Raw genomic sequence first — 14,909 nt, 5'->3', positions numbered from 1 at the left:
GTGCTTACTATTATAATAACTATAAATTATGCATAATTACATGCAAGTAACCCTAAGACAAACCCTAATCCTAACCATATAGTAAGTACATGTACTTAATATTACTCAGTAATTAAATGTATGATTACACTGTAACAAGGAGACCTTAAAATAAAGTGTAACCTGTTTCTTCTTTAGAACACAAAATAAGATGTTTTGAAGAATAGTTTTATTATTTTTGTCCTTATAATGAAAGTTGAAGTCAAAAACAACATCGTTCCCCATTGACTTTCACATTGCATGGACAAACAACACTAAGAAGAAAGGTTGGCACTCACAACATGAGGGTAAATGACTGAATGAGTAAATGACAGAATTTCACTTTAAGATGACCATCAGTGTTGCCAAGAATTATAGGTGCGATTGAGTCCAACTGTGGCCACCTGCAATTTTGAGTGCAAGTTCAAAGTTGGATCTTTATGCTGACTGACATGCAGCTATGAGATCGTTCTTTTTCAGCATGGGTAACTTTTGGTCTCAAATGCTAATAAAGGGACGATCGTCTATTGTCCGGTTGACTGTTTTCGGGCTGTTCCACGTCTTGACTTGCCCCTGTTTTACCTGTGCCAAAGCCCTGTAATTAGATGCTTATTGGAGGCCAGGCTGGAGGGAGGCTGTGAAGGGGAGGTGAGGAGTTCAGCATACACCTGAGCTGACACAGTGCTGTCTGCACAGCCCTCATAAGCAGGAGTCTCTCACGTAGCCCAAGGGGAAAGTAAAGAGAAAATTCCCATTAGTTGCACCATCAGATCAAAGGTTCTGACTGCTGGGTATGTCAAGATGAATGTAACAAAAGTCTATAGTGGTTCATTACCTGTAAAGTCATCATGAAACCATAATCAAAAGCAATCAGATGATAATTGTTTTAATGTTATGACCAATAACTAATAAATAGTTTTTTATGTTCCACGTAAAATAAGATTTTTTTTTTTTGGGGTCTATTCAGTGGTAGTCAATGGGCTCCAATGTTGTTTGGTTCCTGATGTTCTGCAGAAAATTGCATACAGGTTTGGAATGACGTGAGGTTGAGTAAATGATGTCAGAATTCACGTTTTTGGGTGGACTAGGCCCTTAATATATCCATTTCAATGAATTAACTTTTTGCAAATTTATCATGCATCCCTGTGAGTAATGTGATATATTTTCCATAGTGGTTGCATTATCAGATTGAGACAATTAGCATAGCTCTATATGGTATGTGGTCTAAGATATGTGATTCTAATAAGTGGATCAAAAGGTAAAAATGCTGAAAGAATGGCTTTGTCATATTTGGATAAAATAAATATATGTGACATTTGTTCTTCAAGAATGTCATTTTCAGCTAGTCCTTCCAGTGAAAGTTATTTCTGGAAAATCAGCCTCCTAGTGGCTCACTAGTTGTTGCTATGGTTGTGATGGGGTAAGTGTTTTAAAATAAAATAAAAAAATGACACACTTCATCTTTAACTGCTCGTGTGTAAGATTTCACACACTCAAATAAGCCTGTTTTCTGAGGTAAGCTGGAAGCTACCCTTGTGTTGAACCCTGAGGTTCTCCACAGCAGAACTCCGGCAGTGGTTTCTTTCCTCCTTGTAGCCAGATGTTTTAGCGATAACTTGGAGAGCTGATTTGTGGAAACGCTGTTTTCCATGGATTATACATCACTTTTGTCCCCCTCACTCGTTTACGCAACCTCACCTTCCCAAAATAGTTTTGGACCCCATTGACTTTCATTGCATGAACAAAAACAGTTGAAATGTTTTACAAAATATCTTCTTTTGTGTTTGCAACTACATTTTTTGTGCGAGAACAACCTCTCTGGTTGTCTTTTTGCTGCTTGAGAAGCTTTATCACACAGGTTCGCACCTGACGTGACACTGATTTTCTGTGGAATGTCTTTAGTCGTCTTGTTTCCGGGAAGGCGTGGAGGGAAACGTGATCTGCTGAAAAGGCTGTTGCCACATTTTAGTTTCTTTGCCATTTTCCCTATTAACGGTCGTGCTACTTGATGGCAAATACCGAAGGCCACCATTTATATCAAAAGGGATTGAGTTTCTCTTCAGCTCCTTGCAGCTCCATCTCCTTGGCGGTATCCCGTGCCCTGACTATCGCTTTTTTCCTCGTCCTTCTGTTCTCCACGGCCACACTGTTTCACAGTCTAATTACAGGTCAATTAAGGGCTTTCTCCAGCCTTCTGCCGCTCCGGCCCAGGAGGCTTAGAGGCCCGCAAGAGTGGGAGTGAAAGAGATATCATTTCATGTGGAGATCAGGCGAGAGACCCTTTCAAAGAAGGGATTGAGGAGGAATCCTGAAAGAGAGAAAGCCACCCCACACCTCCCAAAAAAGGAGGCTGCTGGGACAGGGGCCAAAGGATTATGGGAATATTCATGACCAGATAAAGGGAGAAGACCTATGAATGGATGTGTCCAAAAGCTCATCTCTTAGGTAAACAGGGGTCTAAATGGAGTTTGGACCCTGTTCTCGGACTCACAGAAGCAGGGGAAGGAGCAGTTCTCTCTCCTGCGTCACATTTCCGAGGCGCTGAAAAGACCGTCTTGTTTTGGCCTTTTCTTAGCCGTCATTCTGCGTTCCTCCATGTGAAACAAACAGATGGCGACCAGAAATAAATATCTGTTTCTCACAGTCTTTTCAGACACTTTAAGCCCATATATACACAAGTTCACATCATCCTTAGCTGTCCATTCTTCTTTAAAACTTAATTGACTATAAACGTACACGTTTTCAATTTGACCGTTTCCATGGATTTGCAGTTGGCCCATGCAGAATAGTAGCTTCCATCACGTCCTCTTCATTCATACCATGTCTAGTATTTTTGTATTTTTGAGTCTCTATTTGTGTATTATAAAGTCTTTTTTGATGAATGAAAATGGTACAACCATTACTATGCTGGTTTCAAAACAAAAGCAAGCCAGAAATGTCATTAATAAATTAACAAAAATATATCCAACAGTATATAAATGCTAGGAATGCACAATATATGGGGCCTATGTTTTATATTTAATCAATTGCTGTTTGCAGATATTGGATATTTATGTTCTGATTTTTTTTCTTTAAGTATAAAATATTATTTTATTAAGTATTACATATAAATGTATAATTTATATTTATAATAATTTATAATGTTTATAATAGTAATGTATAATTTATAATTCCTCTATAAAATTTAAATAATTAATTCATATTATATTATATTCAGTCATAACATGTTAACACTTATCAGTTAATTGGTAAATATAAGTGAATCTTTAATAAATGCATACGTCACTGTTATTGAGTTACATAAAGTTAGATCAAGTATCCTCAAATTGTTCAGATGGAATGAATTTTATGAATCTTTTCCTGCTGCTATTCTGCATTTTTCAAAAAGACCACAGGTGGCTTGAGTTTCATCTCCACACCTGCCGTGTCATAAGGCCCTCTCCAAAACCTAATGCCTGTTATATTCGCTAACCTTCACCATTAATCTTTATGTCCCTAGGCACAAAAAAAATACTCAAAGTCTAAGCCACAAGATTGCGTGTGCGTGTGTGCGCAGAAGGTTCTGAAGGGTCATGTTTTCAGGCTTCAGGATGTTTGTGAAAGTTTGTGTGTTTGTACTTGTGAGCACGTGTGCGGTTGTGTGTGGATCATAGTATTGTATTTCAGACCTTAGAGATGTCAGATGCCAGATGTTCTTTCATCCTACACCTCTGAGGAGAATGGGGAATCCCCACACCACAAATACACCTAAAACGGCTGCACGAGCCTCAGATGACAGTATTTAGTTACAGCCACAACCTTGTAGCCATGTCCACTTGAAAAGCCCAGTTAACCTGTTGTCATATGAGACTTCAGATTGTTTGTTCTCACACTATTAGGCCACAAATGGTCTTGCGTGCGTAGATAACATACATAATAGCTCTGTTCCAAAACCTACTGAGCTGCCTTGCTGCCAACTGGTCAATGAAACTCACAAGTGACCGATTTGGAAATCACTTCAGGTTCTCAACTAGACTCTCGATTGAATTCAATGCAAAAATATTTAAAAATAATTTTTTACTACTTTTTACATTTACTTTTTTTTTTTTTTTTTTTTTTTTTAAAGAAAAAATTGTATATTTATAATTTCTTACATCATTGGCCATCTTGGATTTGACTTAATTTAATTTGATGTTTTTTCCCCCTTTTTTTTATATGGATGGATCTCACCAAACCACCATATCAGGTGCTTCCTGTCTCATTATTTTTAAATTTAATTGAATATTTTAATTTAAAAATGGTCAGATATTTTGGGGGAAAAAAAAGTATTTTTTTTTTGTTTTTTTTTATTAAATGCAAAACAACCCCCCAAAAAATGGGGTTAATAATAAAATTAATAATAAAAATTATTAATTTTATTATTTATTTTCTTTCTTTTTGTTCACTTTTGGAATCATTTGTGACCTGGACCTCATTGTGGGATTCACCCATGCAAGAACATCAATTCTAAATGGAGAATGAAACAGAATTTCATATTTGAAACCTTTTCATTACATTTTCCGCACTCTTTCACATGGTTAAAAGTTGTCACCCATTCCTACTCCTCCTCCATGACTCCCTGAAGGGGACAGGCTTTGAAGTAGCATGTGGAGGTGAGGAGGTGCAATAGAACACCACCTCTTCATCATCTGCTCCTCAACCGCATACACCTTTTGAGTGCTGAACTGTCAGTGGCCACCATCTGCTGTTTGAGTGTCAGAGAATGTACCCACAGTGGCACTTGACACGACTTGATACTTTATCTTTAGGAAAACCTAGAAATATCTGTATGCATATGAGTCCACTTGAAAGTGTGTTTTTGCAATGATGTGGCCAGTTTAGGGGTTTTCCCAGGAGAAGCTTGAACTTGAGAAGACTAGTGAATTCAGTCAAGTACAGTGCAGGGGAGATGAAATGGTAATTCTTTGCCATTGAAATGGTAGCATTATTAGTATATGATTTACTCACATTTGCATTTCTCTTTACAGAAAAAGTACGTGAAATTCAGGAGAAACTTGAAGCTTTCATTGAAGCTCTTCACAAAGAGAAATAGAGCAGTAGGTGGTTTTTATTTCTACTGCATGGTTAAAGAGAGAATTTTTTAGAAATAGTTAATGATTCAATGTATCATTAATTAATTATTCATATTTAAATATGTATTATTAATATTATTTAATAATTTATATAAATATATAATTTTTATATTTTAATAAAAAAAATTATAACTGTATTTTAAAATATTATAACATTGGGCTGCCAAAGTAGCACATTAACATTAAAAAATAATGCTAAAACATCTAAGAAATTCATTGTGTCCTCATCAAAAATCTTAAAAAAATGTGTTAAAGTTAATCAAGGGACAGCCCTGTATATATGTATATAGGGAATTATGAGAAATAATTCTTAATCTTTTGTGTTCTTTCAGGATCAACTTGTTTCTGGACAGTCATGCCCTTACAGAAGAAAATGCACTGATTAAATACAACAGTTTTTCTCTTTGCCCTTTGTAAATTAACTTTCTTCCCAGCTTCTTGTCTTCTCTGTTTTTAATGTATCCTGCTTCAGCTTTCAGTCTTCTCACACACATGCACACTCGCACTCTTCCCCCTTCAAAACAGTGAAAGTAAGCAAAGTGAGCTGGAAACCTGTACCGTTTGCTGTATATTTAATCTCTGTTGGAGAAGAAGCACTTACTCGACTGGAGAATGGTACATGTCAGTGCCGTGCTTTATTCTCTCTTCCTCCAGCACTTCAAAGCCACCAATGTGTTCACCAGACATGTTCTACGAGAAACCAGTCAGACAGACATGCACATACATCTCCCAATCCCTCGTTCCCAATAAAATACTTTGTCCGGGTTTCTCTTTCCCCTGACTTTCTTTATTAGTTAAGGTGATGTTTATGGTGAAGCCAAATGGTAAAATGCATCTGTTATTGATTGGGCTTGCTATATAGAGAAAATATTCAAAAATGTCTTATCACCAATTGCCGCCTTCATTCATATTTTAGAGCTGTGATTTCACAACATTTATACAACATCTCTCTTATGACATATTCACAGTTAGTGAAGTCACAGTTACAATTACCACCATATGAATCCTTTGTAATTATTTTGTAGAATTTGCCATCGATATATGCAGTTGTTTGTACAGTAGATCTCATCTGCACCTCATTTTCTTGTAGTCATCCTTAGCTTAGTTTAATATATTCAATACATGGCTATAAGGGTTGGTCCTGAAGATGCAGAACATTTCTTTATAAGATCACACCATCTGCTCACACAGGTGGATAAAAATGCATTGGCATATCCTGTTTGTTCCTTTGACCATTTCCTCTCACTTTGTTTTGCTTTATTTTACGACTCTTTACTTGGAGGGACTCAAATGGTTCTGATTTTCATCAGTCATCTTCAGCTTTAGTGCACTTTTAGTTCTTTGCTTGCACATTTTCTATTTTGTGCCCTAGAATTTTTGTGGTCTCACTGGGTTTTATATCAAATCCACATTAATGTCCTGCTAATTTTGAGTGTAAGGGACACCACACATTTGTTCCTGGTTGCTCATAAATGTAAATGGTAATATACATGTACTTGTGAAGTATCTCTAGAGTCAATTCATTAAAATCATGGATCTGTCGTCACAACGGGAAAATATCTGAGTGTGGTGCTTGTAACAGAATATCTGTCGGCTCCTTTTTGTTGTAGATTGTAATGTTTGCATGTTGTATCCCATCAGATGTGGTTTATTTATTAAATTGGTGTTAAAAAAAAGGAGTAATAAAAGTGACTTTAAATGTATGTTAAACAGAGTGGGTGGGTGTGGACAATATCCAACGTGTGTGAATTTCTAATGTTGAGAATTTTGCTTGCCGTTAATTTAACGATTGCTGCTAAACTTTTTGACATGTTTTCTCATGTTTTACACTGGATAAATTATAAAGCATTTGATGCACTTGAAAACACCATATGAATCCACTTGATGCACTTGATTGGAAAACATCTATTGAAAGAGTCGGTTTGACCCTGGCCTCATCAATATACAGTTTTTATGCATGAATGCAGGCTAACCAGAATAAACACCAAATTTCTCACTCATCCCAATGTTGTAATTAAGAAAAAAGAGTATGAAAATCTCCTGCTCCAAAGGCCTTAGTTCTTAACTGGTGGGTTTTCCATCCTGGAATTTCAGCATTCCTATATAGTTCAAAAAGTAGAACATGGTGCTAGCTATATTAATGGTGTGAATTCGATTTCCAGGAAATGCAATGATCAATTTGATCAAACTGATCAAATGTATACCTTGAATGCAATCTATGTCACTGTGAATATACCAAATGCATAATGTAAATTAATTAAAAAAAAAAATTCAATTCTATCTCACACAATTTTAATATTCTTAATGGGATCTATGCACTCCAGCTGCCTATACTTCTGCTAAAGTTTCAGTGTTCACAAGCTTCCGATATATTCCGATATTCTCCCATAGCAAACTGGGAGATTGTGTGTGTGTGTGTGTGTGTATATATATATATATATATATATATATAGTGCCCTCCATAAGTATTGGAACAGTAAAGACAAAATTGCTCTGTTGGCTGTGGAGTCAAGACATTTGCAAATATGATTAAAAGATGAATATGAGACAAACTACAAAATGTTTATTATTGTTTCAACACAAATATGTTTTACCGAATAAAAAGAACAGCACTTTTAGAGTTCATCCCACTCATTGATGTGAGCATAAGTATTGGGACAGTTGAACATAAGGCAGATATAAAAGGTATTATTTAGTTGCAGATCCCTTGCGCCCAATCACAGCAGTGAGTCTGTGACCCATAGACATCACCAGACTCTTGGTCTCATCCTTTGAAATGCTTTTCCCAGCCTTTAATGCAGCCAATTCCAATTGTTGCTTGTTTTGGGGAGTTTCTGCCTTTACTCTCCTCTTCAGCTGGTGAAATTCATGTTCAATCGGATTTAAATCTGGAGATTGACTTGGGCAATCTAAGACTTTCCATTTCTTTGCTCTTATAAATTCCTTGACTGAACTGGCAAGGTGTTTTGGTTCATTGTCCTGATGCAATCTGGTGGCATTTTCTTGAATATTGGTAGGAAAGATGGTTTTGTACCCTTCGAAATTCATTCTGCTACTGTCATCATACATTAAATCATCAGTAAAGTTGAGAGGGCCTGTTCCAGAGGCAGCCATGCATGCCCATGCCATGACACCACCTCCACCATGCTTTACAGATGAGGCTGTATGCTTGGGATCATTTGCAGTTCCCTTTTTTTCTCCACATTTTTGCTTTCCCAACACTTAGATAAAGGTTCATCTTTGTCTCATCGGTCCATAAACACGGTTCCAAAACTCTTCTGGCTCACCTTTGTGCTTTTTTGCAAACTCTAATCTTGCCTTTCTATTTTTGGTGCTGGTCAGAGGTTTGCATCTTGCTGTGTAGCATCTGTAATTCTGTGTCAAAGTCTCCTGAGGACAGTAGATTGTCAGCATCACCCCAGCTTTCTGGAAGTTGTTGGTGATTTTACAGACACGGCTTTTAGGATTCATTTTCACAGCTTTTATGATCTGTCTGTCATCAACTACTGTTGTTTTCTCAGCCGATCAGGTCATTGTTGGTTGCTGGTGTCGCTGGTGGTTTCCAAACTCTTGATTTCTCCGTGCCCTTTGATTTTGCAAGAGCTCTAACTGACTTCCTCTTTTCTTTTACACTCTGATTTGATTTTCTTTTACATTCATGATTCCATAGAAGAACCTTTTTGTCTAAATGGTTCCATAAAGAACCTTTAACATCTGAAGAAGCTTTCTGTTTCACAAAAGGTTCTTTGTGGTGGAACAAGGTTCTTCAGATTATAAAAAGTTAAGGAAGAGATGGTTCTTTGTGGAACCAAAATGGTTCTTCTATGGCATCGCTTGAAGATCCTTTTGAAGCACCTTTATTTTTAAGAGTGTAGCATCCAAATTGCTTGCTTTTCTCTCAAAGTCAGCTCCCTCGTCTTCATCCTGGTATGTGTGTGTCATCATCGATTGCAGGATTCAGAATACAGCAGTAATGGATATAACTGATACAACACATTCCCTGCTTTTAATATCTGAAGAATTAATGCAACAGGACACAGTTGATCACTTAGAAAGACCTGTGAGGCAACTGTTCCAATACTTATGCTTACATCAGATAGACGGATGAAACTGTAAAAGTGCTGAACTTCTTAGCTGGTAAAACATCTATGTGTTGAATCACCCAATAATAAAATGTGACATTCTGTAGTTTTGTCTCATATTCATCTTTTAATCATATTTGTATATGTTTTGACTCCACAGCCAACAGTGCAATTTTGTCTTTACTGTTCCAATACTTTTGGAGGGCACTGTATATATAGTACATGTAACATTTAGTAAATAATTTAAAAACAATATTACAGTAATGAGTTACTGTAACGAGCCTTAAATACCTTTAGTGTAAAGGTGGATTGTATAAATTTTGCTTTACCCTGTTGTGCAACACTTCAAGGTATGATTTTCTCACAATTTCCATAACTGCACTGCGACGGAGGCTCCGGTGGCCGCAGAGACTTAAATGTGGAAGACATAGTGCAAATTGTTGTGCAGTTTGATCTTAAAAGGGAAAATTACATTACCTCATCATTTCTTCTTTGGAACACAAAAGAAGATATTTTGGATAATGTTGCTAACCAAAAAGCATTTCATGAAAAAAAATTCCACAGAAGAATGAAAATTGTACAGGTTTGTAATGGCATGAGAGTGAATAAAGAAATACATATATATATATATATATATATATATATATATTTGTTTTTTTTAACTATGCCTTTAAAGGCATTTCTGAACTTTGAACAGTACATTTTGCTAGTGTGCTTGTTGCCACTTAACGTCCAGAATGAGAAGCACTGCCCTAGATCAGTTTACAAAAAAAAAAAAAAAATGCATATAACAGTGTTATTTTGAATTGCTGTTTAATGGGCAATTTCTAGATGCTGTATGCTTTCGAGTCTATGTACGTCAATGTGCATTTCCTGCAGCTAATGAAGCTGGAATTATGTATGTTAGGTGTGAGTGGCCCTTGCTCTGAAGTATGACTCTATGCTCCGTGGCCTGTGCTCATCATCAGTGCAGGGTTGTGGAGCCAGACCTCTGGGCTACGTGTGGAAGCGTGGGGCCCTTGAGCTCTCAGCTCCAGCCCTCACTGATGAATAACACAGTGGGCAAGAGGTCTTTAACTCCTGGGCATCCTCTCCCATTTCACAAGGCCTTGATTGTTACTGGCATCGTTACCTCGCCGGAGGGGTGCGGAGGGAATTGCGGGGTGTCTGTTTTTTAGAGAGTGCTCTATTTCTTTTCCAGCACCTGAGGGGCCGCATGCATACATATGCTCCAGCCTCTCTCACGTCTTGGAGAATGATTATATTCCCCGTTTGTTAAAAAGGATAGTCTGAGAAGGAGGAGTGTTTGGAGGGGAAAAAAAGAGAAAGACTTTAACCTAATGACTCTGTAGCATTTCAATAGGGGCGAAGAAGAAGTCAACCTCCAGCGAAATGCCTTTGTGCTATCAGATAACCGGCTTCTGAAGACGGGGGAGGACACACTATATGGCCATTAGCATCTCCAAAGGCCGTCACGTTGACTAATAGCCCGGGCCACAACGCCACAGTGGCTCAGTTTGTGTTTTTGTCCATTATGTGAGTGACACAAAGGAGCTGAAGACTGGTAAAGACCTGTCAAATGTGCCACCACTGCCGTTGCTCACAAAGCTTTATTTTTCCCTCAAAAGACACTGACTTGTTCTGTCTATGCCCCTTCTGTCATCGGCCCCCAGTCTACCTCACCGCCCGCCTATTTTGGGGAGGGTGGCCACGCAGAGTCACTCTGTGAATAAAGCTTGGGAAAAAGGAAATAAATTCAGCAGTTCAGCTCTTGGGCTGTTTTGGCCATGTAACCATTTGTTCACAGGCTTGTCTTTTGGGACAGGCCAGCCCCTCTGGGCTTTGTGCTGTCCCGGTCCTATACAGATTGCAGTTGATAAAGGGCTGTAAGACAGGGTGGGATTTTAATTTTTTACTGCCCTGATATGGCCAAAAGCTAATGACAATTGCAGTGAAGCCATTTGTTTTGTGTATAGTTGTGCTCTTGATAAATATCTCTTGATATTTGAACTCTTTTTTACTTTTAATTATTTGGTTGGGATTTTTTTTTTTTTTTTTTTTTACAAGATTTTTTACTATTTTGTCTAAAAACATATTTTAAACAGACTTTATTGTTCTTCTTGTGTTGTTCTAACCACTTTACCTTATTTTCTGTCATGTGGAAATAAAACAGCAGCTTAGCAGGACTCCAGTTCATAAAAAAAGAACTAAAACAGACATTTATGAGTCAAATTACTTTTTTTAGTTGACAAATAAGATGATTGTTCAGGAGCGCTAGTGCACGCTTTTGCAGCAACAATGAATACAGTCTAAGTCTTTGATTTGCAAACAAATTTCTCTTTTGCACTGGTTGTTTTTAAAACTCAATCAAAACAATTTAGCTTATGCAAATTTCACTGCCTTCCGAAGTTTTAGTTTGGTGAACTGTGCCCTGCAAAGTTACGATAAAAGATCGATACATCACAGAGTGACCTCTTAGCCGAATTAAAATAACACTAATCTGCAGTATTGCAGTAGATTGCATAATTTTACATTTTGGATGTATTATGATACATTGTTTCTCAAAAAACATGCAGCATGTGACATTCCTATTACTACTGTTGCAGTGTTTTGCATAGAAATTTTGAATGCGTAAGTAATAGTGTGAACACGGCATTAGTGATTTGAATCAGACTTACAGTCACTGAATTTATTCTAAATGACTCAAAAATGAGTCATTTATTTAAACTGTGATGTATGTTTTAGGTTTATGAGACTTCATCAGTGTGTTTACTGACTCCAGGTTCATGTGAAAATGTGTAATTTTAACAATAATAGTCACAAGTTTTGTTATTTTAATCAATTATTAATGGTAACAAAGGTCCAATTGTCAAGTCAAATTTATTTATATAGCGCTTACAATTGATATTTATATACTACATAGCACTTTACAATATATGTTTTTATACAATAAAGAAGCTATGTACTCACATGAACACAAACTGATTTTTAATTAATGCCACAAATTAGTATTTTTAGTTTTGAGTCTGATGCACTGCAAATGGATTCTTTCTGTCTCTTCCAAAGAGAAAAATAATGATTATTGCCTTCTCAACCTTTTAAGAACACTGCTTTTATTACTGTAAACGTGCTAAACAGCTTTAGCATCTATCTTAAATTCACGGCCTTGTATATCTCACGATGAGATCCTATTGCCCCTCTTGATTGCTGAGTCGACACCCCTTCATCACCGAGTGTCATCGTGCCTGAGAAAAGCAACAGGCTTCATTCACCCTTTACTGTCCCCTGGGCTCTTTGCTTTATGCCGAGGAGAGAAACCACTGCACAATTGGCTATTGTGTGCATTATGTTTGAGGCATCTTCCCATTGCTGCTGTGGGGTCCATTCCCCCAGCTGAATTAGGCCAATGGGGATTTTGACCAAGACACAAAGGTCACTTATTTTCTACCCCATCCCCCTGGCCTATGACTCAGGACGTGCCATAAATTACTATAACTATTTAGCATAGATATTAGCCACCGGTTGTGACGCACATATCCCTACTGCTTATGGGAGAAGTTGAATAGATCCACGATTCAGTTTCTCAAGCGCTGGATGTGTCATTTTTTTTTCTTTCTTTCCTTCACTATTCATCTGAATAGTAAAAGTGGGAAAAATCAATAAGATTACCTCACTGTCTCATGGCCTGGAATGTCATAAATGAATTAGCTCCTTTGTTGGGGGAACGAGGCCATTTAATGGATTCCCGATGGCAAATCTATATTTCGGCTCCCTAATCCCTCTGTGGCTCTTTTCCACTCACAAGACAAAACAAGCCAGGCTCTTTCTCTCGCTCATAAAGGGACACGAATGCTTACTGTTAGAGGTTTAATTTAACATGCCGAGCGCTGGGAGTAAACACGCAGCATCCCGTGAAAGGCTCTGTGATGGCGGGAGGGCGGCGAAGGCAGCGAACGAGGTCCGCATCATGACAGGCTTCCTCTTTCATGTGGAGATAAGGGCTGCTGCTATGGCAAACTGATCAACAACAGAGCGCCGCCTCTGCTGGGCCGAAGGACTCAGCCTGGGTGAATTTGCATGGACTTAGAGGGATTATTGGGGTATTCATGGCAACCTCGGGGCCAGCAGGTGAGGTCCTTGCTCAGCTCCTTCATCCTTTAGGTAAACACTGCTGTTTGGTACGGAGAAGGGACGAAGGGGGGATCGGTTGCCAGGATGAAAGTGTATCCACAGGCTGGCTGATCCCTCCTAGCAGAGTGGCTCTTGTAGGGGCTTGCCACTACAGCGTAGGGGACTCTAAGGGCCGCATTCACTGTGTAAGTGGTATAGTGTGTCTGCACCAAACGGAGTCTGGTGACATTACTTCATTGGCAAGAATGGTATCTTAGCAGATGCTAAAGCCTTTGGCAAACAAGTGTAGAGCCTTTGCATTGAAGCAGAGATTCTTTACAAGACCGAATGCTGGTTGCATTTCCTCTGTAGCTTTGCAGCACTAGATGAGACCAAATTTAATCTAGTTGAAATTTTGGTCCTTGTTACAGGTTACATGTACTAAAGAACCAATGTAACAATAAATTATACATAATTACATGCAACTAACTCTAAACCAAACCCCCATCCTAACCCTAACCATATAGTAGGTATATTACTCAGTACTTAAATGTATAATTACACCGTAACAAGGACACCGTAATATCATTTTGATAATTTTCATTTATTTTATTTTCATTTTCAATATTGTGAAATTAATATTATTAATTCACTGACCGTTTTAAACAATTTTATGTGTCCTTGCTGGATAAAAGTATGAATTCTTTCTTTCTTTCTTTTCTTTTTTTTATAATAGTAATTTCTATATATACTGTATTTGTTATTCATTTAAATAGAACATACTGCAGCATATTTCCATTAGGAAATTACAAATTAAGTGTCACATAACACAAATTCTTAGTCCAGGACACGTGTGTCGGGTGAGCCTACACAAGATTACTTGTTTGTCCTCGTGACACACACAAAATACCTTGTGCACGAAGGCATGGAGCCCAGTACCTGGTATGAGCCCTAGAGTCCTCAGAGTATGCAGCTGATAAACATCACTGGTGTTACTATGGATACTGTGGACACTATGTTTATTCACCTGCTTGTTAGGGAGGGAACATCTTCCCCGTCTGATCTGAAAGTATACATCTCCAAGCATGAGGATGCTCGTTCTGTGGTCAACACACCCACAGGCCTGCTCAAATATTGGGTTAGGACCTTGAGGATGGCTGATACACACCCTACAGCCTTTGACAGTTGCTGCCTAATGGCCATTGTGTTCATTGTCCAGGCTGACTGCTGTGCCCCTCACCAGACCAGGACCTACCCTTTGCAGCCAGGGGACAAGAATGCCTGTGTGTAAATATGTGTGTGGGTGGGTGTGTGCCAAGACTGTTGGTTTGTGTGTGTACGGGGGGTGGCGATTGCGAGTTTGTGTACCCATCGCTGTGATCCTGTTTTCACGAATGTTTGCTCTGACAATAGACAGCAACTGTAGTCTGTCTAGTCCAAGCCCTCTCCAGCCTCAACTCAAACAGCACTTGCAAAGCAAGAGGCTCTTCTTTATCTGAGAGACGTTGCCCTTCTTTAGGAAGGGGAAGGTAAATAATTACAAGGTTTTAATAGGTGGATAATTTGCTCCCAGGGTTCTGGGACTCAC

At 38.2% G+C, this 14,909-nt stretch overlaps 1 protein-coding gene across 4 annotated transcripts in view; it reads left to right on the top strand.

The window, feature by feature from the left end:
* LOC306844478 (dynamin-like GTPase OPA1, mitochondrial) overlaps window positions 1–7,388 on the top strand; it is a 34,297-nt gene extending 26,909 nt beyond the window's left edge. For 3 of the 4 annotated variants that reach the window (XM_079376640.1, XM_079376641.1, XM_079376639.1), the window contains 2 exons: window positions 5,025–5,093; window positions 5,462–7,128. In XM_079376640.1, the coding sequence (XP_079232766.1) occupies window positions 5,025–5,089 (65 nt within the window). In that variant the 3' untranslated portion in view covers window positions 5,090–5,093; window positions 5,462–7,128. Of the gene's footprint in view, window positions 1–5,024; window positions 5,094–5,461 lie in introns of all 4 variants that reach the window. The other variant, XM_079376642.1, reaches the window with a different exon arrangement.
* The last annotated feature ends 7,521 nt before the right edge of the window (window positions 7,389–14,909 follow it).

The sequence above is a fragment of the Barbus barbus genome (genome assembly GCF_936440315.1).
Source record: "Barbus barbus genome assembly, chromosome: 25".
In the NCBI taxonomy this organism is placed as follows: Eukaryota; Metazoa; Chordata; class Actinopteri; order Cypriniformes; family Cyprinidae; genus Barbus; species Barbus barbus.
The sequence above is the reverse complement of the archived record's forward strand: the minus strand, read 5'-3'. Positions and strand labels throughout refer to the sequence as shown.